The sequence below is a fragment of the Neofelis nebulosa genome, chromosome 2 (genome assembly GCF_028018385.1).
Source record: "Neofelis nebulosa isolate mNeoNeb1 chromosome 2, mNeoNeb1.pri, whole genome shotgun sequence".
NCBI lineage: Eukaryota > Metazoa > Chordata > Mammalia > Carnivora > Felidae > Neofelis > Neofelis nebulosa.
In genome coordinates this window covers 188,792,823-188,820,644 of record NC_080783.1, presented here as the reverse complement: position 1 = coordinate 188,820,644, position 27,822 = coordinate 188,792,823, and the positions used below count along the sequence as shown (strand labels likewise).

General features: G+C 52.4%; 1 protein-coding gene across 1 annotated transcript in view; it reads right to left on the bottom strand.

Moving 5' to 3' along the window:
* Positions 1–709: 709 nt before the first annotated feature.
* Positions 710–27,822, bottom strand: part of SLC2A1 (solute carrier family 2 member 1) — a 28,353-nt gene continuing 1,240 nt past the window's right edge. Inside the window, exons 2-10 of the mRNA XM_058717777.1 lie at positions 16,755–16,850; positions 5,917–6,077; positions 5,528–5,768; positions 4,756–4,918; positions 4,474–4,661; positions 4,125–4,229; positions 3,567–3,668; positions 2,194–2,397; positions 710–1,798 (exon numbers count right to left, since the gene is read on the bottom strand). Coding sequence (XP_058573760.1) covers positions 1,598–1,798; positions 2,194–2,397; positions 3,567–3,668; positions 4,125–4,229; positions 4,474–4,661; positions 4,756–4,918; positions 5,528–5,768; positions 5,917–6,077; positions 16,755–16,850 — 1,461 coding nt within the window. The 3' untranslated portion in view covers positions 710–1,597. The remainder of the gene's footprint in view (positions 1,799–2,193; positions 2,398–3,566; positions 3,669–4,124; positions 4,230–4,473; positions 4,662–4,755; positions 4,919–5,527; positions 5,769–5,916; positions 6,078–16,754; positions 16,851–27,822) is intronic.

The following is a 27,822-nucleotide window of genomic DNA, read 5'->3' as shown; positions in this document are numbered from 1 at the left end:
TTCTATGACATTGATACAAGGGGAAAATTAGGAGTTGTAGATAAAGGGTGCAAGAGTACTGTGCCATAGGAAAGGAACAGAGGAGGCCCTTGAAATTCCTGGGTGGGAAAGGGGGTGAGAAGTCTTTTGAGAGGCCCCAGTAGCATGTAAGCTGGATCAGAGGGGTCATTTCCTAGTTTAAAGGTTGGAGGAAATCAGCTATGGGGTAGGGGTTGTGTAGTGTAACTGTTAAAAGTAGGGGTTCTAGCATGATTTACTTGGAGGTTTCAGGCACATAACCTCTGAGCCTTTCAAAGGCAGATATGGTACCTATGTCACATTCAAGATAATGTGTATCAAGGCATGAGCATCAAGGTTAGCACATAGCTGTCATTTTTTGAATACCAACTATCATGTGAAGGAAAATAGGAATGTCTTGGATGCCAAGATATTTAGATTTTCTCTGGGGAATAGGGATTAGACAGATTTTTAAGCAATGGAGGGTCTCCCATCCAAGTACTAACCAGGTCCGACCCTGCTTAGCTTCTGGAGATCAGAGGAGCTCAGATGCCTTCAAGGTAGTATGACCCTAGACTAAGCAATAGTGGGTGTTCATTCCTTGGAAGGGACTGGGTTTCAAGTCACAAAGTTCAAAGTTGCTATAGCCATTATTTCGCTCCCATTCTATCTCATTCTCCCTACCCTTAACGCACAAGCATTTCAAACCATGTTTCTAAAAACCAGCCATTTATATCTGTTTAGGTAAGTTACAGAGGAAGTAAGGTGGTGTATTTACAAGTTGGTTTGTCCAGATATACTATAACTTAGTGTCTGTATTTAATATTGACAACCAAAAAATATATATAAATATCTTCCATCTATACACAGCAGGGCAGGAGTGTCCATGTCTTCTTGAGCAGTGAGTTCTCAGTCTCCTATGGCCCTCCTCTCATGGTGATCGTCTGGCCCTCAGTGCAAAGGAGACTAGAAGCTGGCAGCCCAGTCTGGCCCTTCCCCTCTCCTCCCTGCACTCCAGTGCTCCCAACTGGTCTCAGGCAAGGCAAGATTACTTTGAGTGGTTGGGCAGGAAGGGATGGGTATGGGCGAACCCTAGTGGAGCCTAACCATTAGGGTAGGGAGATCCAGGCCTCAGAAGAGAGCGGCCACAGCTACCTCTTGGGGTAGAAGCCTCATAGTTCGTTGTTTGATTAGTATGTCCTTGGTCATAGGTCCAGCCCTACAGATTAGCGTGGCGAAGAAGGCAAGTGTCTAGGCAGGACTTGGTCCCCACCTTCAGGTACTGAGCCATTCAGAGTGAAGTCTGGGTGTAGGTACAGGAGACTCTGGCTGATAAAAAAATAATAACAAAATCAGTAATAAAAAAAATTATAAAACCTGTTGCTTGTCTGAATAGATCTGAGCAACAGTCTTGTTTTTGTTAAAATCCTGGAGCCATTAAAGTCCTAATATTCTTCTGGACATCACTGTTGGCTGAAGAAAGGAGCCCCAGGCCCGGCTCTGCTGAAATCCATCAGTTTGAAAGTCTCATCCAGCTGCCTGTGCTCCGAGAGATCCTTGGGGCTGCTGGGAGCAGGCCGGGCTGGTGGTGTGGGGCACCTCACACTTGGGAATCGGCCCCCAGGGGGTGAAACAGCTCCTCGGGTGTCTTGTCACTTTGACCGGCTCCTCCCTGCCGGAAGCCGGAAGCAATCTCATCGAAGGTCCGGCCTTTCGTCTCGGGAACTTTGAAGTAGGTGAAGATGAAGAACAGAACCAGGAGTACGGTGAAGATGATGAAGACATATGGACCACACAGTTGCTGAAAGACACACACACACACTTGGTTGGAGTACTGATCCTACATCCTGACTGTAGGACCTTGGCTTATAGGACTTGATCTTTGATCTGAAAAAGGGAACAGCTACTCAAGGCCCAGGCATGCTGGGATGATTAAATGAGACTGCCTGCACCTGGCATGTGATGGGCTCCAGGGAGCAGGGTCCCACCGCAGAGCAGAATAGAGACAATTCAAAGCTAAGGAAAGAACCCTGGAATTGAGGTCAGTGTTTTTAGCTGTGTGACCTGGGCTTCTGAGCCTCAATTTCCTCCTCAGCAGGATTCCAATGAGAACAGCTGGGAGAGCATTTTGCAGAGCAGCATAGGGTCCTGCATGCAGGAGAGCAATGGTGAGCAGGGACAGTGCAGGGTTCTTACCTCTACATACTGGAAGCACATGCCCACAATGAAATTGGAGGTCCAGTTGGAGAAGCCAGCAACAGCAATCGCAGCTGGGCGAGGACCCTGGCTGAAGAGTTCAGCCACAATGAACCATGGGATAGGGCCAGGGCCCACTTCAAAGAAGGCCACGAAGCCAAAGATGGCCACAATGCTGAGATAGGACATCCAGGGCAGCTGTTCCTGTTGAGGACAACAGAAGGGTGGAAAGTTAGATTAGGTTGTTATGGATCCTCAGAGGAAACCAAAACTGCAGAGGTAGCCCAGGGCAGGGCTAAGAGTCCTAGGCTGGGAGGCAGTCCTGGGGGCTGATCCTGGATTTGCCACATAGCTTAGGTTCCCTCCACTGGGTCTCCGCTTCCTCATCTGAACAAAATGATCTAAGTCCTGCAGGATGGCTGTGAGCTCAAGCCTACCCTCTGGGAATGGTAATGCGGTGTGCACATGGAAGGTGCTAAGAAGAGGTCCCTGTGGTCCCCTGGCTCTAGATGCAGAGCAGTCCGCCTGAAGCAGAATGCTGTGGAAGAGCATTCCTAGGACTAAGTGTTAAAGAGTTTGTAAGGTGCCCAGCTCAGGGCCAGCAGAGTAGGCCCAAAGCATGTGGTCCTACATCCTCATTCTCTTCGAGGAGGCCACAGTAGAAAAGGTATAGGCTTTGGGTCTGATCCCAGATCTGCCACACATTACCTGCTGTGTGCTGGACCTCTCAGCTATCACCAGACTTTCTACGCTCCGGTTAAGTTGTAAAATGAGCATATTGTTGCTTCCTTGCCCAGAGGGTAGACAAAGGAGGGTTCGTGCATGTGAAGTGCCTGGCACAGGGTTACCACAGTGGTTACAGTCACAGGCTCAGGGCCAGTAGACCTGGGGTCGGTTCCTGGCTTTATCCTTTATCTGCTGAGTTACGAACCTCAGCAGGACTAGAATTTCTCACTTGTGAAATGGGAATACTAACTACACCTGGCAGGGGTGAGAACTGAGAAAAGGCATGTTTCCATGTCTTGGTGGTAAGGAGGGGAGTACTTTCTAGGGCTGTTCTGAAGATGAACTAAGGTCACAGTTGAAGACTTTGGAAGACTTAGTACTGGGCAGAGCAATTCCTGGGGAAAGGGGCCTTAGGTCCTGGGGCCAGAGGTGCTGTGGTGAGAAAGCACGGAACAGGGAGGAGCCAGTTCAAGACAGGATGTGAGTGGGTAGGAGACAATCTAGGGAGCCAGAACTAGGGAGAAGGCAGCCCCTACCTGGTCTCTGGATGCTTCTGGCCAGACTGGGGCTGACACAGTCACTCGGATCAGAAGCTGTCGTGAGCTTTCCCCCCAACCCCTGCTGTCTCGCAGAGCGGAGCAACTCACCAGCAGTGCCAGCGCGATGGTCATGAGCACAGCACAGCCTGCCATGCCAGCCAGGCCTATGAGGTGCAGGGTCCGCCGGCCAGCTCGTTCCACTACAAACAGCTGTGGACAGAGACAGAGTCAGTGCCACCCCCTCCTAGTGCCTCTCTGACCACGCCCGCCCCCCATCTAGAGGCTCGTCCCAAGTGTTGAGAAAGCCAAACAGCACTGCCTCCTCCGTGGGGCTCAGCTTAAGGACCACATAGGATCTGTGGGCAGAGAGCTGACTCCAGGCAGCAGGACAGGGGGTGAGAGCCAGCCCCAGAGAGCCAGACAGCAGAGCATCCTGGCTGTGACTTTGGGCAAGCCGCTGCCCTTCTCTGAGCATCAGTGCCATGGGCTGTTTGATATGAGTAATGAACTTGACAGGTTTGTGAGGATGAGACGACACAGCACTCAGGAAGAACCTGACACACTGCTTGGCTTGCAGTAAATGCTGCCGTTCGGTCACAAGGCCCTGAGGCCACCCTGAGCTGGACCCTGGCAGCTGACCGGTGGTGGGCAATGACTCAGACTCACCGACACGACAGTGAAGGCTGTGTTGACGATGCCGGAGCCAATGGTGGCATACACAGGCTGCTGCACCCCCGCCTTCTCGAAGATACTTGTGGAGTAATAGAAAACCTAAGGGACAGAGAGTTTGTTGGGACTTGGCCAGGTGCCGTGGCTCTTTCCCCACCTCCGTCGCTGTGGGTGTGGGACACGGGTGAGTGTAGAATGAAGGGGACATGTCTGGGTTTTGGTTCTGAAGGAAAGCTGCTCCATTGGAAGGGGCTTGTCCGTTTTAAGTTTGGGATCTGTTCACAGCACACACTTGACCACGGGATTTGGCTGGGCCCAAAGGAAAGGGTGGGTGAGGGGCACTCACAGCGTTGATGCCCGACAGCTGCTGGGACAGCTGCAGGACCACGGCGATGAGGATGGGCTGGCGGTAGGCGGGCGAGCGGAACAGCTCCAGGATGGTGACCTTCTTCTCCCGCATCATCTGCCGACTCTCCTCCTTCATCTCCTGCAGGTCGCGGGTCACGTCAGCCGTCCCGCGCAGCTTCTTCAGCACTGGGGGGACCGGAGGGAAGGTGGGGGTGGCTCAGAGCAGGAAGGAGGCCGGGGCGGGAGGGGGGCTGGGGGGAAGGCAGGGCCCCGCCCGTACCGCTCTTGGCCCGGTTCTCCTCGTTGCGGTTGATGAGCAGGAAGCGGGGGCTCTCGGGGCAGAAGGGCAGCAGGACGCACTGCAGCAGCGCCGGGACGAAGATGACGCTCAACAGCAGGGGCCACAGCTCCTCGCTGCCCATGATGGAGTCCAAGCCAAACACCTGTGGGCAGCAGGGGTGGGGAAAGCCGCCCTGAGCGCCCTAGCCCCGCCCCCACACGGGCCCCGCCCCCCCCAGTGGCCTCCGTGGTGTCAGCGGCCGCTTTACCCCAGTGTCCTCATTTGTCACATGAAGAAAGGAGGACCGACCTCACAGCATAAGTGGGAGGACAAATGGCACACGGCATAGGGGCTGTCACTCTGCGGCGGGACAACTTTGGGGAGGGGAAAGGGAAAGCCTTCTAGAGAGAGGGTAGTGTATACAAGGAAGGCCTCAAGGCCTGCAGGCAGCAGAGAACCTGGCATGTGGAGGTCCCAGGGGGCTTCCCTGTGGCTGGCTCCCCAGGGGAAGGACAGGTCACGAGGCTGGGACCAGAAGGGTCAAGTCATCTGGGACTTGCGCTCACACCAGGGAGGCCTTGGCGGAACTGTGAGTGACAGAGTGCTCTCTGGGGCCTGTGCCTACTAGGGTGTGTGCACGAGGCTATCCCTTGCTGCAGGGCTGTGGAAGGCTGGGTGACAACTCTGATCAGGGTGTCATCTGGACACAGGAGAGCCACCAAAGCTGTGGGGTGAGGGCAGTGCTGGGCAAGGAGACCCAGCCCCAGCTTACCTGGGCGATGAGGATGCCAACAACGATGCCCAGCTGGTGCAGGGTGCCCAGGGCCCCACGGAGGGCCGTAGGGGACACCTCCCCCACATACATGGGGACGAAGCCTGTGGTCAGGCCACAGTACACACCGATGATGAAGCGGCCCAGGATCAGCATCTCAAAGGACTTGGCCAGTTTCGAGAAGCCCATGAGCATAGAGGACAGGACGGCCAGCAGGTTTATTATCAGCATTGAGTTCCGCCTGGGGGTGGGGTCACAGGTCAGGTGGGTGCCTGGATCTCCCCAGATTCCCAGGGGCTAGGTCATAGGCAACACCCTGAACAGGCAGGGAAGTCTCCCCCACTCCCATCTGGGATGCCCTGGCCAGGGCCAGGACCCCTTCTGCTCACCGGCCAAAGCGGTTAACAAAAAGGCCCACAGAGAAGGAGCCAATCATGCCTCCTACAGAGAAGATGGCCACGGAGAGGGACCACAGCGTGGTGAGCGTGGTAGGCAAGATGCTCTCCCCATAGCGGTGGATCCAAGTCTGGTTGTAGAACTCTTCAATCACCTGCAGTGGGGGAAGCAGCCTGTTGAGTCGGCCGGGACCCAGCCTCCTTTTCCCCTTGCACTGCACTGCCCCCTCAAAGAGGGCCCAGCACCCGGCCAGACCCCAAACTCACTGCATGTCATTGAGCCAAGTCCCTCCCTTTTGTGGGCCTTAGTTTCCCCAGGTGAGAAACAAGGGGATGGGCTCCATCTCCAGAGTGGCACCAGCTCTCCTGCTTCCCCCAGGTGTGGTTTCCAGTGCTCTATGGTTTCATCTGTTCCACAGAACTTGCTGGAGTGGACAGCAAATGACCAATGGTGGAACTTCAGGCACAGAGCAGAGAGAGGTTCAGGGAGAAAGTGCTTCTTCCCACTTGCCCCTTTTCTCTTCAAAGTGCCTAAGGTGCTAGGCCCTGGCCACCTGGGCCCTGTCCCCAAACCCCTGCTGGGAAGGAAATACAGCTGGACAGATGGTTCCACGTTCCAGACGCTCTGGGATGAAGGGAAGGCTCATGGACTTCACGCTCAGGGCCTGTTGTGACCAACATGCACATAAGACATGCTCCAAAGACTTGTGCAAATTGCTTTCTGACCCCCAGGCCCAGCTATTTGTGGGAGTTACACCCTGAAGGACCCATGGCCTCCTCCCCTCTCCAGGGTGCCGAGCTAGGAGGCATGGGGAAAGCTAAGGACAAGGAAGCAGTTCCAGGAACTGGAAACACCTGTCCTAGAGGCCTGCCCACTACCCCCGCCCCCGCCCAATGGAGGGCCTTACCTGATCCACCGGTTCTGCCTGAGCACGTTCACCCTACTCTAAGGCAACACAGATATACACCCAGTGCCACGGGACTGGCCAGACCCACCCAGCCACATGCGTAGCTGGGCACAGGCCCAACATACCCAGAAACAGCTTCCTGTGTACATGCACCATCACACACACATACTAGTGCTCACACAATCTGAATATTCCTGGCTTCAGCCAGTCACAAACCTGGATGTCCCTCTTTCCCTTCAAGCACCTGCAGCTCAAACTTGTGTAGCTAGCCCATCCTGGCACCCCTCTGCACATGCATGCTGCAAGTTCATGTGCACGCAGCAGTATGCAGCCTCTTACACAACCTGCATGCCACTGCCCTTGAACCTCTCTAATCCTCCCCCAAGCCCCAGGGGTCTAGCAGAAAGGATGAGGTGGGTAAGCCATAATTGCCAAGGGGAGAACGAGGCTCTTGGTCCCAGGAATACTCATCGAGTATGCTGGGCCTGGCCGACAGCTGCAACGGGTCCTTGGCCTCTACCTTCTTCCTGCCCTGCTGCCATGATCTGTCCCAAGTCTGGAGACACCTGACAGAGGCCGGGCTCTAGGGGGTGAGGACAGATTGACACAGGAATGGGGAGAGGAGGAAGGCAGACCTAAAGATCTTATGTCCCAAGGAAGCCAGACAGAGTGTAGGGGTTAGGAACCTGGACAACAATTGAGTTCAGATCCCAGCTCCACCATTTATCTCAACTGGGACCGAGGGCAAATTATTTCATCTCAAATGGCGACATCAGCAATATCTATTTCATCATGCTGCAGGGGAGTAATGAAACATAGAGTGCTTACATGGTTCCTGGCACGTTCACTGAGCCAAGGGACCCCACCATGTTCTGGTACTGACCCAAGGGCAGTCAGACCACTGACAAAGTACAACCAACCCTGCATCCCATCATTCAAAATCAAGGCTCCTGCCAGGTATCAGTCTGACCTCCCCACCTAACACCATCTCTACCTTTGCTCTCGGCCTCATTTTCATGCTCTTCATGGTTACTCTGCCTTGAAGGCCCATCCTGCCTTACCATGCTGAAACCTTTTGAGATCCAGCTCAAAGGCTCCCAGGAGTGTGTCCTCCCTGAGCGCAGGGACCCTAGTGGATTCACACTGGGACCTGTCCCAGAGCTGGTGCCAGGGATGCCTGGTGAGTGAATGAAGAGAGGGCCTTAGGCTCTCCTCCTGGGAGCCCCTGCTTCTGCTGGGGGCAGAAAGAAGGCAGATTTTAACAAAACAAAACAAAGTGCTGTGTTCTTCGAGGGATAAAACCAACCCCAGAGGAGGACTGGTTGGGAGCAGTAATGGTCCATTTATCAGGCCCTGCAGAGAACAAGCTGTCCTGGATAAGGGGACTGTCCAGATAAATGACGCTTGCCCCACTAAGGACCCATCATCAGGGTGGAAATCTTTCTCCCTTCGTCACTCTCACTCTGCTGCCCTTGGGGCTCTCCACGGGGGCAGGAAGAGGTGTTTGCCCCAGATGGCCTTTAATTGATGCATTCTGTAGTTCTCAGGGTCTTCCTCCACACCCCCGTGGTTCAGATGCTGTCTCAAGAGAACTCTCCACATCCAATTTAAATTTTGCCAAGAAGTCAGCTAATGGAATTGCCTGAATTGTGTGCAGAGTCAACAAGGGCTGAGTAAGGGGTTTCTACCTAAAGGAGCTTAAAGATGTGAGGCTGAGGTTTCTGTTCTGGCTGCTTGGGTCTTTAACCCTCTTCTTGGGGCTGGCTGGAGATGTTGAGGCAGCCAGTAAGAGGACCACAATCCCAGAGGCTCCCTTCCCCCAGTGAAGTGTGCTCCTTGTTGTAACAAGTGAGAGGGACCAAACCTTGTCGAGAGGTAGCTCCTCAATGGCTCATGAGCTCCCCTGCTACTCAGATCAGACCTCTTTATGGGCATGCATAACGGGGAATACCCAGCCCCCTTCACCTTCACCTTGGCCTCAGGCTCATCCTTTCCACCCCCAGCAGCACTTCCTGGCCAAGCTGAGGCTGCGCAGTGAGTTCCTGCCTTCTGATCTGGGGGTCTATGCCCCACGTGGGGCTGAACTGGCCCTTGGCCCAGGAAAGGCAGGGAGTCCCTGGAGAATGGGAAGAACCCTACGTGGGGACAAGTTCTGGGTCACCATCCACCGAGTCCCTGCCCTCAGCATCCACCCTAGCACTGGCTGAGTGCCCCTAAGCAAAGAAGGGCCTTCTTCCTCAGAAGGATCCCACAGACCCAGTCTCCACTACACAGTCACTGGCAGCCTCTGCAACCCTGGCTCATGTTTGAGGCCTGGCTGGTGCTTCTGAAAGCTCCCACTCCCGTGCTCCCTCCCACCTCACATGCTTTTCACGAGGCTGGAAGACCCTTGATCCTGCCACCGCCCCACATCCAATCAGTCACTAGGTCCCGGTCAGTTCGCCCTCTTCATCTATCCTATTCTCTGCCTGTACAGCACCTGCCCTAGGTCTCACCCGGATTCTCCTCCTGACTCCTCCCATCCACCCAACTGATTCTGCCTCCCGTGATTAATTACTCTCCATGGAGCCCTGCACATCAAATGCATCAGGTTTAGCCAGATCTGTCTGTATCTCTGCTCCCTTCCCAACCTATTCCCAAACTCTCTACCCACCGAGGGTCTATGTGAATGCATGCATGCTGGGCAGAAGTGGGGGGTGCTCCTAGTCAGCTTGAGGGGGGACCGCCATGGCATCAGACTCTCAGGAGTTGAGGGCTATGAAGGATCTCTGTCCAATCACCCCACATTGACCCTAGAGGGCAGATGGCTGCTTAGTGACACTGTAGGAGCCAGCGTGGTGGTGAAGCAGACCTCCTCTGGGCTGCTGAGATCCCTTAGACTGGATGGTTCCCAGTAAAACCTATTCCTCATCCCAGCAGTTCTCAAGAGGGTGGCAGTGGCGGGAGGCTTGCATCACATCTGACTCCTTGGGAATCCCCCCTCCTCCCTCTCCCCACCCGGGCAACTGTGGGAGAAGGACCACACGTCTGCCTGTCTGCAGAGGAAGTTCTGACTTCCTCTGTGTCTGGGCAGTGTCTGTAGTGAGGGCCTGGGCATGAGGCACAGTCTGCTGCCCAGCATACAGAATAAGCGGTTTCTTAAGTCACTGTTGTTCTTTCAAGGAGAGAAGCTGCCATCAGAGGAGCATTAAGGACAGACAGGGTTTTCCATTTTTAAAGTGCCTGAAGATACAGCATTATCCTAAGGAATTTATAGTGCAAGAAAGACCTGAAGGAACTAGGGCCCTGCCTCAAGGAGTCTTTCTTCAGACCCTGCCTGGCTGCCCCACTCATAGAGAAACCCAGCAGGTCTGCAGAGCCCCAGGGCACAGGCTTCACCTCGGGGAAGAAAAGCTTTCTAGGCTTCAGAGGAGGAGACTGTCTACCTTACAGGTAGTGAGTTCCCTGTCAGCAGGGAGCATACAAGTCAAAGTTTAGGGCAAAGATTGCTAAACATTTTATGTAAAAGGCTTGATAGAAAATATTAGGGTCTGCTGACCACATATGGCCACAGTTGCTTATTTTTCTTCCCCCGTCTCAATGTAACGTAATTTTCTCCCCCCTTTAAAAACGTAAAAACCATTCTTAGCACATGAGCCATACAAAATGAGCTGCTAGCTGGACCTGGCCTCCCTGCCAACCCTTGATCTAGAATTCTACATTACTGCCAAGAGAAGGGGTATGCTTCAGAACCCCCGGCCGGTCTCAACATCCTTCCGTGTAGACTCCTCCAACCCAGGGTCTTCTAGATCATCCTGTGAGGGAGAGTTAGAGCTCCCACCTCAGCTTCTCTTCTCTCTCCCAGATGTTACTGGGGGGCGAAAGGGTTAAAGAGCCACCTAAGCTCTGAGCTCCAGTTAGAAAGAGGAAAGGGCCAGCTTGTCCAGTTCAGTCCCTCAGCCCGGCCTTGACCACGATTTCCTATTCCCTGCTCTCCCCTCCCCCACAGCTACCCTCCCTCAGCCCAGAGTTTATGTCTCCATAGCAACTTTCAGCCACACCCCAGGGTCAGCTGAGAGTTCAGAGCAGATGCCACAGGTGGTGTTGGACAGATAGCCCCACCTGCTGGGTCCCCTGGGGCCCCTCCTTGGAGCCTGGGGAAGAGGCCCAGGCAGCCAGACGGAACTGGAAGCTGGGCCCCAAGCCCACAGGAGAGGTTCCCGTCACCCATGCTGCTTCTCCAGAACAGCCCTGGCATGGTTTCTCTCTAAACCCAGGCCAGGCCTTCACCCTGGCCTCCTCACTGGTCCCTGATCTCCAGAGTCTCCCCTGCTGGCAGAGAGATCTTCATGTCCCTGCAGGAGCCCTGCTCCCAGCCCTTCTTGGCTCCCCACTGCCCCCTCCCACCCCCACACAGTGACTCCCCCATACCACCCAGGCACCCCACATTGCTGCAATTTCGCTTGTGCTGCTCCTCTGCCTTCTCCCTGGCGAGTTTCAGAGAATACACAAACACTCCTCTGGAGAGCCTTCCTGAAAGTACCCCTCCTCCTCACTGCAGTGGCTTTCAAACATGGGCAGTGTGGCTTTGCAGAGGACATCTGGCTACATCGGGACATTTTTGGTTGTCGCGCTGGCAAGGATGCTGCTAAACATCCTACAATGCATGGGACAGCCTCCCACAGCACCAAAGAACTATCTGGCCCCAAAGGTGAATGTTGAGAAAAACCCTGCTCTGTGGGCCAGGTACCTTCTCCCTCTCCCTTCTCCACTCCCACAGAGCCTGCCCACGCTTCCATCCACGCTTCTGTCCGTTGTTGACCCAAGAGCTAACTACAAGGAAACATGTGCTCCCTCTAGACTACATTTCAACACGGGAGACGTCCGATTCATCTGTGTCACTAGGTCCCAGCACAGGGCTAGGGGTAGAAAGAGTTGTCATTAATCGATAAACACGCCATGAATTCGAGGGGCTTAAGGGATGATGTAGCTATGACAGGGCTATAATGGTGTAGAAAAATTATGCAACCATGTGTGGGAAACCGTTGAGATGTCTGTACCTGACTGAGCTTGACTCGGCCTGGAAGTCAGAGTAAGAGGGGGCAGCTGGGTAGCAGTTATAGGTGTGTGAAAGGGTGTTTCAGTGCCCATCTGACTGTAGTATAATTGCCATTCCTTCTACGGTGGTCAAGGATGCAGACTGGAGCCAGACTCCCTGGATTCCAATCCCAGCTCTGCCACGTCCTGGCTGTGTGTCCTTGGTTTAGTCGCTTAACATCTTTGTGTCCCAGTTTCTTATAAAACAGAGATTATAGTGCGTACCTAACGAGGTGATTATAAGAAACAATCGAATTCTGATTTCTGTGCACTTACACAGTAAGCTGTAAGAGTCTGTATTAGTGGAGATGGGTGAAGGCCAGAGGGAACACAGAACTCTCTGGATCTTGACAGAGATAAGGAGAGGCTACCTGGAGCCTGGAGCCCAGTGCAGCCCTAGTGGGCAGAAGTCTGGGCTGAGAAGTGGGCCTCTAGTACTTCTGCTCATAAGCCGGGTCATCTCAGGCAGACTTTGCCTGCTTTCCAGGCCAAGTTCCTCCTTTGTCAAATAAGGAATGCTAAACCAGTGGACCATCAGGCCCCTTCCAGCCCTAACTCTGGCTTCTGAGGATGCTTCATTCTGAGACATGCCCGACACTGTCCCTTGGCCAGGAACGCATGGTTTCTAAATGGCCTTTAGTCATCTCTATTGGCAACTCGGCCATTTGGGGAAGGGAGAGGCCGTTCTCTCCACCCAGTATGGTGGTCAGGATGCCTTGTTCATTTATTTGCTCTCTCTGTGGCTGGGCTTCCCTCCTCCTTCCTCCCCAGAAGGCAGGAGGCCTGGCAGGGGCGTCACAGGGATGTGGTCATCACTCCCTGGTGAAGCCTGGAGGCCAGCCGTAGCTCAGCCTCTTACTTTCCAGGTGACCTCATCAGCCTAGTTTCCTCCTTTATGAGAAGGCAAGATAACCCAGCCCCACCCACCTTGTGGGGTGGCCATGAGGAGACGATTTATGGGGAGGTGCTCTGTAAACATTTAAGATAATGTTATGATTAATTAACCACTTCCAGGAGGAAGCCCTTTGGGGCCTTTTTTATGGAGGAGCCCCAGCTTCTGGCATCCTCACCATTAGTGAGGTGCAGGCTCCTCAGGAAAGCAGGCCGACCCGGCCAGCCCAGGGCAGCTTCCTAACAGTCCTAAACAGACAGGGGATGTCGGTGTGTGGGCTCAACACTTCTGCCACCACATGTCCCCAGTGCCTGGGCCACCTGCCCCTTGAAAGGCTGCCCCCTCCCCCTCTGCATAAGCCTGCCTTCCTCTTTCTCCAGTGGCACCCAGAAGCTCTCCATTAACTATGTTCTGGATCTTCCCAGGGGTCTCCCCGAGTGCGCAGACCTTGGCACAGCTCCACCCCTGCCCCACCTCCCACTGTCTGGGATAGAGCCTGTAGACCTTGTGGAGCGAAAGTGTCCGCAGGGCTGAGGCAGGGCTGAGTCACTGTGCTCGTCACCCTTACCCTTGTGTCATCCTATCCCCTCTTCGCAGCTTAAGTTTATCACATTGAACCCGCCCCTGCCTGGAAGGACTATGACCAGGCTTTCGAGAAGTGTCTGCAACACGGGGAGTCCGAGCGCACACCCTGGAAACACCACTCCATTTCAGTGTGTGCACAATCAACTGTGGCCACTCCGGGCCTCGCTGCCTGGCTCCTGAAGTGATCTCTGGACAGGTGTTCACAAATGCTCCCAGAAATGCCCTCTGTGCTGCCCACCAGGCCTGCTAGACGCCCTGGCCAGTTGCCCCTCCCATCCTTCTCAGCTGTTCTCCCCTTCCGTCTGTCTCTGATTAGGCGGGAGGCACCGAGAACCCGAGAACTTCACTGTGGGTTTGTCCGCATCTACAGCCTCAGAAGAATCTCGGGCCCTCCCCGCCCAGTGCCACCCTGGTGCCTCTGCTCCAGCAGCCCCTGAGTCCTGAGACCTCTCCCCAGCTCACCCTCACCCTCACCCTCTCTGGTGATTCCTTACAGCGCATTTAAAAATGAAGTCTTCGCATGGGAAAAAGCATCCCAGCCAGATGACCCCTGCAACCACCACCCTCTTTTCTTCTTTCTCCACTAAGTCTCTTGGAAGAGCCATCTCTAATCTTTCCCATGCCCTCCGCCCTCCTCAACCTGCTGGAGGGAGGTTTCTACCCACATGGCTTCACCCAGTCAAACTTTGGTCACCACAGGGTCACCATCCAGTCTTTGGCATTCAGCAATATGGGGCTGACTTGTCCAGGTTAACCTCTGGGGCACCTGATAGCACTCCTTCTTCACCTCATCCATCACCTCTTACTTGACTCTTCCTTCTCTTTTCATTCCAGTCTCTCCAGGACATCTCCTGCTATTTGGATACCAGTGACCAGCGCTCAGGTTTTCTCCAGCTGACCACACGCCCGAGAAACAGACCCCCATGTCCAAGTGCTTCCTGTACATCTCCAAATATGTCACCTCAGTTCTGGCACCTATCAATTATTCCTCCCATACCTGCTCCTCCAGATCCCATATTGCCCAAGCCAGAAACCTAGAAGCCATTTTTTTTTTAAATGTTTTTTTATTGAGAGAGCATGGAAGTGGGAGAGGGGCAGAGACGGAGAGAATCCCAAGCAGGCTTCGCACCATCAGTGTGGAGCCTGATGCGGGGCTTGATCTCACGAACTGTGAGATCATGACCTGAGCTGCAATCAAGAGTCAGATACTTAACTGAGAGTCACCCAGGTGCCCCTAGAATCCCTTTTTAAAACCCACTCTTATCCTCACACTGAACTGATGACCAAACCCTGCCCATTCTTCCTGCGTGGTGTTTGTTTTTCCTATCCCTATTCCAAAGCAGCTTTCTTGCTATTTCCTGGTCTCTCATTTCCCATTCTTAGATCCCTCCCACCGCCCAGATGCCCGAATCCTTTCCCTAAAATGCAAATCTGATCATATCTGTCCTCTTCAATGAGTCCCTATTGTCCTCACTCTGAAGTCCCTACTCCTAGCTTGGCCGACTCTTCGGTGCCTACGTGCCCGTCCTGATGGTGCCCTGCCATGCCAGTGGCTGAGATTTTCTAGATGAAATCTACCCACGACACCCTTTGTAGTCAGGCCTGGGCTTACCTGTTGGCCTCCCCAGCCTTCTTTCTCTTCCCACTCACCCTACAGACGCACGAGCCTCTCTCCTCTGCGTACCAATCCCTGTTCTGTTTCTGGAAAACACTTCTTCTATCCTGATCTTAGAGTCCTCGTTCTCTCATTAATTCACTAGGTGATAGGTCGAGACATCACTTAATCCAGGAGCTCTGGACTTTGGACACACATTAGGATCAGTAGGGGAGCATTAAACATTCCATGCCCAAACAGCATCCCAGATCAATTACATCAGAATCGGGAGTGTCAGGAGCGTCCAGGACACCACAAGTGCAGAACTCAACCTCCCTCTAAGACTGCAGGATTTCCATCTGTAGATTCCCAAAGGGAGTCAGTGTCGAGGCACACACCTTGGCAAGAGTTGCTCAGAGCACTTAGCTAAAGCAGGGCTTGGTGCTGTTCCAAGCATGGGAGCCATTTCAGACGAGTTTGGAAAAGTCCCGTCACCTCCGCTGCAGCTGAGCATGACTCAGCAGGCCAGGCCTTCCTGGTGACCTGCTCCCGGGCATCAGGCGTGGCCCCTCACAGCCACCCTCTGCCTATTTGGAGGAGGACAGCTTTGACTCCCAACACTCCCAGTTCCCCCAGACAGGCCACTGGGCCTCGGGAGCCAGCCACACTCACTTTCTAGCCTCCCCTTCTGCACAATGAATGTGGTCCCGACAGGACTGTCCACTCTCATTTCGTCCTCCCCAGGAAGGTACAGATTTTCCAACTGACATGGCAACTGATCAAGGAGATAGCCTGTGGTTGTGGAAACAGAGTCTGGCTTCCAGAGCCACCATTCACTAGCTATGCGACCTTGAGCCTGTTGGTCATTTCATCTGTCCAGGGCCTTAGTCTTTGGGTCTATGAAATGGAGACTCACCACCCAACCTCATAAACATATGCAAAAGGGCTGGTATAGAGAAGGGACTCCTTACAGTATCCTGTCCTGCCCCTTGACCCCTTTCATCTTCTCTCCTTCCTGAAGCAGGTGGGCTGAGCTGGGGGTGATCACAGGGGACCCTCCCAGTCCTGACATTCAAGGAACAAGTGAGGACGGATCTGGGATGTGCTGCGAGAAGAAGGAAGCAAGCCTTCCTTCCAGCAGACCCCTAATCCCTCTGGTTCCCTAGGATAAGACACCATTTTTGATGTGACTGGCGCTGGGCCTCCAGGGGAAGGAGGCTGTTTCCACGTGGAACAGGATGCTTTACGAGGGAGGGTGGTAGGAGCACCTGGTCTGGAGGGCTCCATGGCAGACTAGGGTTGGATACCAGCTCCATCCCTGCCTAGCTGGGGGGATACTGGGCAGGTTTCCTTTCTCTGGCCACTCTTCCCACCTGCAGGAGGGGAGTGCTGGCTGATTGTTGCCTGCCTGCCTTATAGAGCACTGTGAGCAGCAAGTGAGGTAAGCACCACAAAGCCCTATGTAATCCCAGAGTGTTATGTAAATGGAGCATCATCACACCAAGCATCGTTTTGATTATTAGAAATGTCCGTGTGGGTGCGAGGTTGGTCAAAATGACTTATAAAGACCCCATGATTCTGCAGCCCTGAGATTCCAAGGCCAAAGCCAAGGGTTTTTGACCTTTTCAGGGCCAGAATAATTGGCCGGTGGGAGCAGATGGTGAATTGATGTGAACGACTGACACCCAACAGGCAGGGTGAGCATGTGGGATGTGGGGTGTGCAGTGTGCAGCACAGCAAGCTGGTGTTGATAATCCAAGGAAGGCACGGCACTCACCTTCTGGGGGGCATTGATGACTCCAGTGTTGTAGCCGAACTGCAGGGAGCCGAGCACTGCCCCTCCCACGGCCAGCATGAGGCGGCCGGTCAGCTTCTGCAGAGAAAAAAAACCATACTGTGACAGGCATGTCTGGGCCCAGGTTACTACAGGGCAGGACATGGGCTGGTTCCCTCGTTCAGATATCTGGCCTGACTCCTGGCACCACACCAGCCCTTCTCCCAGGAAACTCGGCCACTTCCTGATCTCAGATGCCTGAACCAGCTCCGCTGACTTCTAGACACTGGGCCGGCCAGACTCGTTCCTGGGGAGAGAGGGGAATTAGGGTCTTCTTTCTCTGCAGCCAGGTCTTGGCACTCCGGAGTCTCATTCCTCTGGTGGAGCCATGCCCTGGGTCCAGGTGGCTCTAGACTGTTTGGGAAGCCCAGGAATCAACTCTCCTAAACAATGGGGGCCAAATTATGTGGGAGGAGCTGCATAGGTAGGGGGAAGCACCCTAGATTTGGACCAGAGAGTGCTGCCTTCTGATTCTAGCCCCCCTGCTACTTGTTCTGTGAATTCCAGCAGGCTGTCGCCCATCCTCACTCCTCCCTGGACCCTCGTTTGTTTCTGTGCAAGACGGGAACAGTCATGCCAGTCAGCATTGGAGGTGGGGTCTTGCCCTTTCCTCTCCTCTCCTCCCTCCATTGACGGGGCAGGAAACTGAATCCTGAGAGGCAGAGTAAGTCCCAAATTACTCAGGAGACTGCAAAGAGCCAGACTGGAGCTCAGGGCTCCTGACTCCCTATCTCGTGCCTTTCATGGCAACCATCTGCAGACCATGAGCTTCCCAGGGTTATTTGGACATAGATGACAACAGCCAGGAATGTGCTTTGGAAAAGTACAGGACACCAGGCAAGTAAGAGTATTGGACTAAGGTCTTTCTTCCTCTTTCTTTCTTTCTTTCTTTCTTTCTTTCATATTTATTTATTTATTTAGAGACAGAGACAGTGTGTGAGAGAGGAGGGGGGGGGAGGGAGGGAGGGAGAGAGAGAGAGAGAGAGAGAGAGAGAGAGAGAGAGAATCCCAAGCAGGCTTCACACTCAGTGTGGATGGAGCCGGACACTGGGCTTGATCCCATGACCCTGAGGTCATGACCTGAGCCCAAATCAAGAGTCAAACATTTAACTGACTGAACCACCCAGGCGCCCGTGGCCAAGGTGTTTCAACGGGCAAAGGTCTGGGAGAGAAAAAGGGTGGTGGGTTTTTGTCCCATGGCAGCCTGGGGCATGAAGGCCACAGGCAGGGAAGAGGCCGGCAGGCAGAACAGCCCTAGGTGAGCAAGATGACCTTGCTGGAGAAAGGGAGAGGACTCTTCTTTTCTGGCTTATAAAATGAAAAAGCCAAGGGACACCTGGGTGGCTCAGCTGGTTGAGCATGTGACTGTTGACTTTGGCTTAGGTCACGATCTCAGGGTCGTGTGGGATTGAGCCCCATGTCAGGCTCCGTGCTGAGCACGGAGCCTGCCTGAGATTCATTCTCTCCCCCTCTCTCTGCCCCTTCCCTGTGCACATGTGTGCTCTCTATCAAAAAATAAAAATAAAATAAGATAAAATAAAATAAGATAAATAAAATATAATAAAATAAAGAAGCCAAAATGTGACATGAGGCAGGCCCTTAATTGGTTGTGAAAGAATGGAACTGGGGGAGGGGCACCAAAGCAATTGGCATTCACTGTGGGCACCACACACACCCTGGGCTGGGGGCTAGGCGCTAGGGGGGAAGGTTGGGAAGCACTGAGCCACACATGTGGAGGGGAGAGCTGCTTGGCCATGGCCTTCGGCCTCAGTTTCCCCACAGAATCCCGAAGCAGCCCTGACTTCAAGACCCTCACAGAGAGCACTGGGCTTATGGTTAATCAGACAGGTTTCTAGTATGGTCTTTTCATTCCCTAGAAGCTTTCAGGCCAACGATCGCAAAAGCCAAGGTTCTCACATCAGATGCGGAGAAAGAGAAAGAGGCTTTGGCTAGTAGAGTGCACAGGCTGCGTCCATTCTTCATCCGATGAGTGCTGAGACCACCTTCCCACTGGCCCACCTGGCCCCTTTCTGGCCCAACTCTGGACATCCCTCCTATGCTGGAGCTTTCCTCATGGCAGAGGCTGGGTGGAAGACAGACTTTTCATTTTACCCCCTTTTGTGTGGTTTTGAATTTTGAACCATGTGAATGTGTCACCTACTCAGAAGAATTTTTTGTATAAGCCCCGTGGTTTCATATTACTTAGAACACAGCATTTAGATAAAAATATAAGTGAAAAATAATACAGATGATAACGTGGATCTGGTAAGAGCCATGCTGGTAGCACAGGAATGAATGACGCTGCAGCAGAGGCTCCGTGAGAGCTAAGTCCTCGTATTACAGACCCTGTTTTCAGTCTGGCTCTGATGTTCCAGGGGTGTCTGGGCCTCTGAAGTTGTTGCTCTTAGGGCCCTGTTGGGCAGCTGTGGCCTCTGGCAGTAGGGGCTACTGGGAGCCAAAGACAAACCCCTGGGCTGGAATTGCATGGGCAGGTCAAGGTCAAACTCTACTTTAGAAAACCTGCCTACCCACGCCCTGGGTTATATCCACAGCCACCCAGGCAGGCTGCTGCACTAGGACTAATGCTCAGTGGCCCATGCTCCAGGCCCTGGATGAAAGAGGCCCCTGTCCCGACATCAAGGAAGAGGTACCCCAGCAAGTGCAGAGGCCAGAGTGGTCTGAGTTTCAACAGGGGGGGTGGGGGAAGGCATTGTGGGAGCCCTGGAGGGAGAGACTTCTAATTTCGCCTGGGGACAATCGAAAGATAGGTTCCCAGGAGGTGACATTGGAGTTGGGCCGTGAAGGACATGCAGACAGTCTGCCAAGTGGGGAAGCAGCGGCAAGACTGCATTCCAGGTAGACAGAACAGTGTGTGCAGGGGAAAGAAGAGGGGCCTGATTCCACCGGATTAAACAGGGAGCGCTCCGTGCAGCTGGGTGCAGCTGGGTGCGAGATACAGGGGGAGGAGCATCACCCGCTCCTGGGTAGGCTGCCCCCACCACATCCAGCTTGATCACGGCTGTACCGAGAATCAGGAGACCTGGGCTGAAAGTCCAAGAACTGCTTCCCTTCACTTGGGAGTTGGGATATGTGGAGGCCTCTGGGCCTCGGTTTCCTCACATAGGAAATGGGGATCGGAGTTCTTTCCCTCAAGAGTTGCTGTCAAGTTCTGTATCAGTGGCCATCATGGAGCCTGGCAGGGTTCACCTGACAAGCATTTGCTTGCTGAATCAGGGAAGAATGGGAAGCCACCCTCAATTGGGCCACCAGGGCACCATCTGTCCCCACCAGCTCTGTGGCTGCAACTGAAATGCCGTGATGGAATCATTCATTCCATGTGATTCCACAGATATTTATTTATGTACCAAGCTGATGAACTGCTTGGTGAAAACTTAAGAGAAGGGGAACAAAGCCCACAGCTGTGGCTTTCTTGTGAGGCCTTCTTTAGGAGTGGAGGAGCAACATATTTGGGATCTGTGACCCCCAGCAGCCCATCACCGCCCTGGGGCTGAGGCTACCTTCTAGAACATCCCACACTCTTCCAGGGTTTTTGCCCTTATGTCCTCTGCAGTCTCTAGCTGTGGCTTCTAGCAGTTGGGAATACCCATTTGCTGTTCACCTACCAGTCTGGGAACTCCCTAAAAATGGGACCTGGGTCTTACCCAGCTCTGCAGCCAGAGTGCCCAGGGTCGGGCATGGCACAGAACATTTGTAAAACAGACCACTTTGGAATTTAGCTCTCAGGCAAAACAGGCTCTACGTGTATCCACTTTGCCAGAACAGTACTCATCCTAACAGATTTTAACCCGGCCATTATCGAACCTCTGATGAGTACTGGAACATCAGCTCTGAGAGGGAGAGAAACAGGCTAACAGTAACTCACAACTCCTGGGACCAGAGAGAAAAGATCTCTGAAATTAGGCAGAGTACAAACCCTGACTCTCCTAGGAGCGCCATAGACCTCTCAGTTCAGCAAATGCCCAGGCTCAGAGTCTAGCACAGAGGAGGTCCTCACCCCCTCACCCCGACCAGCCCTATGCCAGTGTGAGGGTCCCAGGGCCCACTGAGGGTTCTCCCCCTCCCAGGGTGTCAGCCTCAGGACCTCTCCTCCTACATACCGGGATGCCAAATGGCACCGGCCGTGTCGCATCACTTGCTAAGCATTGTGGCCTTTTGACCCATGCCTGTGTGCCCTTCCTCAGCACAGTGCTCCAGCCTTGGGCTTGGCCCTTGGTCAATATTGGCAGAGGGAGGGCATATGGCTACTGCCATTCAGAGGCAGGGCCTTCTCTGCAGGAGGGTCACGGTGCTGGCACGATCCAGACGTTGCTCTCATCCTGGCCTCCTCCCACAGCTTCCCCATGGTTTTCGGAGGTGCACTGAAGCCTAGGACATGGGGAGCTTTTAACGGCTTGGTCCCCAGTTCTAAGGAGGGCGGGAGGGGTTGGTGAGGGAGGGGATTATGGAATCTGTAACAGCTCCTTTTTTATTTATTTTGTGTATGGTTCTGTTTGTTTTTAATTCTGGGCATTAAAAAAGAAGCCCAAGAAATTGCAGAATTCCTGTAACACTCTTATGCGACAGATGGGGAGCCTAAGGTCAGAGGGCAGAGGCCCAGGATAGTCAGAAAACAAAAGCCAGGGCTGGGACTTGAGTTCTTTGGATTCCTTGACTGGCAGTTTACTCTCTGACCTCTTCCATCCTGCCAAGTCTTTTCACAAAGAAGAGTGATGGGTTACCCCCTCCAAAGCCTAACCTTCAGGTGACCTCAGGCATTTACTCCTCTTGCCATTTCCTTCAATGCACCCCATGGTGGCCCTGGGGACAGAAGGTACTCATCAATCTTTAAAGCAGAGGGGAGAGGAGGGAGCTGCTGCATTTATCAGTACCGGCAGCACCAGTGAGGGAGGCCCTAGGCGCCATGCCAGGGGCTCACGGGTACTGATTTAAATCACCGTGAACACACGCTGGGGGAGAGATTACTCTGACTTCACAGATGAGAAAACTGGAGGCTCTGAGAGGAAAAAGTGGATAATCAGAAGGTCCTCGGCTTCTGTGAAGCTTCCAGCAGGAGGTCTCTGATGCCAAATCCTATGCCCTTCCTGCTCATGTCCTCCCCCACACCTTGCTTCCGGGTACTCTCCCTGAAGGAAACAAGGTTTCTACCTGGTGCTTCCTATGTAGGTCAAATTATATTCTAGAAACTTTTGGGCCTTGGCCAGTCTGAGCCAGGACAGCCCAGGCCAGAGCTCAGAAACCTTTGGCCACTTGGGTAGATTTTGCCCTAAGCCAAGGTTGGCAAACTATGGTCTGTTGGCTAAATCTAGCTTGCCAGCTAAGAACGAAGTTTACATTTTTAAGTGGCTGGGAAAAAAAGACTAATATTTTGTGGTACATGAAAATGATACGAAATTCAAATTTCAGTGACCACTAAGAACATATTATTGGAACACAGTCACACTCATTGATTTATATGTTGTTTATAGCTGCTTTTGCACTACAATGGCACACAGGGACCATATGGCCCACAGAGCAGAAAAAGTTCATCAATCTCTGCCTGAAGCCCTATGTCCTCTGAATGGCTATGTGCAAACCTAACACATGAACTGCACAGGATTTTCAAAGGCTTCCACGTAAAACCGAATCATTCTCTCTAAAAAACCAAAAAGGTGTTTGTCCTAAAATGGGATGTTAAAAGCAAACAAGCAGGGTTGTATGCATGGGCCTTGGTCAGGCCCTGGACATCTGCAGAAACCGACACCCCTGACAGGTACCCATTCAGTAGTGAGACGGGCACCAATTCGACCTTGATGAAATTAATTTGGTAAAACCACGGGAATATGCAGAGGTCCCCGGCAGCAGACAAGTTCAAGTCCCAGCCCCCCCACCCCCGCCCCCGCACTCGCATGACCCTGAAAAAGCCCCTTCCTTTCAGACCTCTTTTTCTCCACAAGAAAGGTTTCCTAATAATACATTACTAAGGGAAGATCATACCTGTATGCACGTTCCCAACACTACTCTAGTTGATGGGGATTCGGCAATAAACTACACCAAACCCCTGCCTGCACGGAACTTGATATTTTAGTTGGGGGCGGGCAGGCAGAAAATAAATACCTAAAATATATCAGGCGGTGAGTGGTATGAAGAAAGAAAGTGATGGGAGTGCTATGGCTTAATCACAGTGGGATATGCCTGTAATGGAATATTATGCAGCTGTTGATGAAGGGAGTGTCAGGGCAGACTGTTAAGGGAAAAAGCAAGGTGAAAAATAATGTGTAGGATATACATTTTGTGTAAGGAAGGAGAAGAAAATGAACTTGTACAATGGCACTTGGCTTGTAGGGGCAGAGCAAATACACCTGTAAATATTTACCTCTGAGGGGTGGTGGGTGAACAGGATGGGCTGCTCAGAACTATGTAGAGAGTGAGATTCAATCACATAAAAGTCACATTTATAGGCACATATATACACATGCCCAGAAAGAGGTCTGTGAGGGTAAACACCAAACCATTACAACTGGGAGACAACATTCACTCTTTTGCTTTGTATGACTGACTCCACCAGTTCTGTAATTTTTTTAAATCCTCAACCTGACCCAGAGAGGTGGATATGACCCCCACTGCACTTGAGAAAACAAGCTCCAACAGGAGGTGTGTAGCTTGCTTGAGGTCAAGTGGTAGAGCTGTTTCTGATGGATGCCTTCCTCTGCCCCCGGCCCGACTCCCAAATGACAATGGTGGGCCAGCCCTGGGCTAGGAAATTTGGGCAGATGTCCTGTCCAGCTGAGGCCTCAGTAGCCAAAGGTTCCATAAGCTGGGTGTGGCAAGAGGTCTCTCCCCTTTCAGGATGCTGAAGCCCTCCCCAGGGAGGCGAAAGCCAGCAAGGTACTGGTGCTGAGGTCTTAGAGAGGGTGAACTCTGCCCTCATTCTGCCCTGAGTTCAAGGCCTGGGAGCCCTGCTCAGTTACTATAAAACCCCAACATTTATGCATTAGCTACTGCCTCCCTGGCTTGGTGGCCGGATGGCAGAGCCTTGGGCTCCACTCCACCCCTCCCACGGAGGGAGGTAACAATCAGAGGTTTGTTTTGGTGGCCAGGCTTGGGCCTGCCGGCCTGGTCACAGCCTCTGGGAGCCCACGAGGCCAACCAGGAGCCTTCTCAGTCTCCACCATCCCCGGGATGCCAGTTACCCAACTGAGTGGCTTTGTCACCTGCATGCCCAGGAGTGAGGCGGGGGAAGGGTGAGGCTGCAGATCCCAAGCCAATGCTGCACACTTCTCCCTTTGTTCCAGGCCTCCCCAGCTCTGCCAGCCCTGGGGGAGGGGGAACTGAATGCCTGTACCCTTGGAGCCAGAGAAGAGCTCTAGGCCCTATACCTCGTGACCAGGAGGCACTGGGTAAAGCTGAGCTCCCAGAAGTCACAAGCTGATTACGGAGGATTTGGGACTGACCCAGCTCTGGGGCAAGTAGAGTTGGGTCCCCAAATGGCTCAGCATGGGACAAGGATCATTGTGGATATGTTTATACTGTCCGTGCACCCAAAATGACCCAACAAAAGGTCTTCCCACCTCAACAGCCTCCCCCTTGAGTTGGGGCACTTGGCCAGCTTCACCGTACCTGCCACGGGGTAGCAGGCTCCATCTCCAGGGAAGGAAATCAAGGCTCTGAGGAAAGTCACTTCCCCAAGGTCGTGTTTTTGTGAGGACATGTTTTATTTCCATTCACAGAAGGGTTTCAGCTGTCAAGTTATGTCTAATCCAACTCTTATTTATTTATTTGTTTGTTTAAAAAAAATTGGGGGGGGGGAGTGCCTGCTGGCTCAGTCGGTTTTACATAAATAAAAAAATAAGCATTAAAAAAAAAGACTTTTTTTTTCTAAGTTTATTTACTTAGCGCATGGTTAGAGAGAACAAGCTGGGGAGGGGTAGAGAGAGGGGGACAGAGGATCCAAAGCAAGTTCCCTGCTGACAGCAGAGAGCTCGATGCAAACCATGAGATCATTACCTGAGTCAAAGTCGGATGATTAAATGACTGAGCCACCCAGGCACCCAAAAAACTGTTCTTAAAAACATTTTTTTTAATGTTTCTAAATTTATTTTGAGAGAGAGAGCATGCAGGAGCATGGGGGAGGGGCAGAGAGAGGGAGACAGAGAATCCCAAGCAGGCTCCCCACTGTCAGCACAGAACCCGATGAGGGGCTCGAACTCACAAACCATGAGATCATGACCTGAGCCAAAATCAAGAGTCAGATGCTTAACTGACTGAGCCACCTAGGTGCCCCTATCTAATGCACCTTTGAAACTCCTACTGCACCCAGAAGGAGCTTGGCAAGTCCTGGAGTGTGGGAATTCTTGTTCATCTGGGGTGAATGGAGGGTTGGCACAGAACACAAGGGTGTAGAAAAAGCATCTTTTTTTTTTTAATACTGTGGAACGTCACAAGTTTTTTGTGACACCCTTATCTTGTACAAGTTTCTTTCCTTCTCAGGCCTCATTTTCCCCATCTGTCAAACGGAGGGCTGGGTCATGCACCTGAAAGTCCCTTCCTGCTCCAACTTTCCTTTATCCTCTCATGTCTTCCTAGAAAGGCTGGCAGCATGTTTTGCAGTAGAAGGCTCAGTGTGTGACCTTGGGAAAGTCATTTTTCATTGGACGGTGATGTCAATTGTGGCTCATATCTCCCTCACAGATGAAACAGACGAGACAACGCAGCCACATTAGCTGACCCATCTCTGGGCCCGGCACTCCTAGCCAGGTGCTACCTCTGCAACCTGGCTTCCCAACAAACCCTGCTGCAGAAGAATTGGTCAGTGGGATCTTTAATGATTTACCCAACCAACCAACACTCGTGGCCTGGGGATTCTGGGGCTCCCCAAAAGCTCACATTGTCAGAACGCCAGGCTTCTGGACAGAGGCCACCACCCAGGTACAGGTCACCTGGGACCAAGGTAAGTCTAATGCATCATAGGAGTCCAAAGAAGCAAGGAACATTTATGGAGCATCTATGGGGACAGACGCATTTTTTTCTGAATTCTTACAGACACTCTAATAAAAAATTACATCACTCTGCAGATGAGGGAACTGAGCTAAACTGGAATTCAAAACCACATCCACGGGACTTCTAAAGTCTAAGCTCTTCATACCACTGAGGAGCTGAGGAGCCCTGCAGATGTCTGATTTCTCCTTCATCTGGAAGGCAAGATAGCAGAGATCCCGCAGAGACCCAGGGCACCACAGGGAACTAGCCAGGAATTCTTCACAAAGGGCTGCATGAGATGTCCCAGGGGAGGGCTCACCTGCTGCCCAAGAGGGGGCATGAGTGAACCCTTGGCTGGGAGGGGAGGCATTCAACCTGTCCCCCCAGTTAAATTCAGCCCCATGCGCAGAGGACACGACAGAACACAGCGAAGTCAGTTGAATCTATTCTCAGTGATAGGAGATGAAGGGGAACACAGCAGAAAGAACTTCAGGGGCGCCTGGCTGGCTCAGTTGGTGGAGCCTGAACTCCTGACCTTGGGGTTGTGAGTCTGAGCCCCACGGTGGGTGAAGAGGCTACTTAAAAAATTAAAAAAAATTAAAACATTAAAAAACAAAAAAACACCAAAAACTTCAGAGTCAGACACGCCTGGTTTAAAAGACCTTGGGTAAGGGCCATAACCCTTCTAGGCCTCAGTCTTAACATCCTGCACAAAAAAGGGCTGTGCTTGCTGACCAAATCAGCAGTCTCCAAAGAAAAAAAGTTTTATTCCAGAATGTATACAAATGACCTATACGGGGTTTAGGAGGGGGAAAAAAAGTGTGGTTTTTTACCATAATTGTTACCTGTGTCTTTTTAAATTTCTATTTTATGTAGTCATATAGTCTACTATTGTAACAGGGCTATATACACGAATTTTTAAATAAACCACCGAGAAGGAGGTGCTCCAAAATTATTTACTGATGGGCAGACAGTTAAGTTTGGAGCGTATTGCATGAAAAACACCTACCAGCTACAGCATTGAGAACCAGCTCATACAAGGCAGCCTTTGAGAGTTTAGGCAAACTCCCTTGAGCCCAAAATTCAAGAAAGGCTGTGGTGAAAGGGAGCAGTGGAGACTGAAAGCCCTTTCTGACTAGCCTGGGTTTAGATCCAGCCCCGCCATTTATTAACTGTGTGACTTCAGGAAAATTACCTCCCTTCTCTGAGCTCCAGACCTGTGAACCAGCAGGGCTATATGGAGGGTCAGTGACACCATGGTATTTTAGCCAAGAGCCTAGTAAACTGTAAGTGGCTATTGATTTTCTCCTGCACTTTTCTGTCTCTGCTCAGAATGTTCATTTATCCACTCCACAAATAAACACCCAGGTCCTGCTGAACAGGACAGTTCTTACTGTTGAGGAAGTAAAAAAAAAAAAAAAAAAAAAAAAAGCCATTCTCTTTTACAGAAGACAGACAAACTGAGGCCCAGAGGGGTTAAGTGGCCTATCAGGGCCCTGAGATAAAACAGCAAGTATCTGGACTTGAAGGTCTCAAGCCCTCACCACCAGCTAAAACTCACTTCTTGTTTTATTTTTATTTTGTTATATTCATATCCGAGCATAATGGCTCACCCATGAATGTGGGGTTCCCGACTCAGGGTCTCAACTCAAGCCCAAGGGCCAGGGTGGGGTGAAACAAGCTGTCTGGATTCAACAGGTATGAAGGAGATGGTCTGTACCCCTTGAGAGGACAGCCCAGCGTCAGTCAGGCGCCACTCTGCCCAGGCAAGACCCGCTGGGTCCCGCTCACACCTCCACAGCCCATAGGAAGGGCAGTGTAGAGTTCAGTCCCCTCCCCGCCTTCCAGACTTTTTTAAAAAAGGGGTGTGTGGGGGGGTGGGGGGGAGACACCCTCTGCCTCCCCCTGCCAAGAAGCTGGGAAAATTCAAGAGGGAGCTTTTCAAATTAAAAAGTCACTTGAAAATACTCTATACAAGGGGGAAGGGAGGGAAGAAACAATGCCCTGTACACAGGAGATCAACAAATATTTGTTG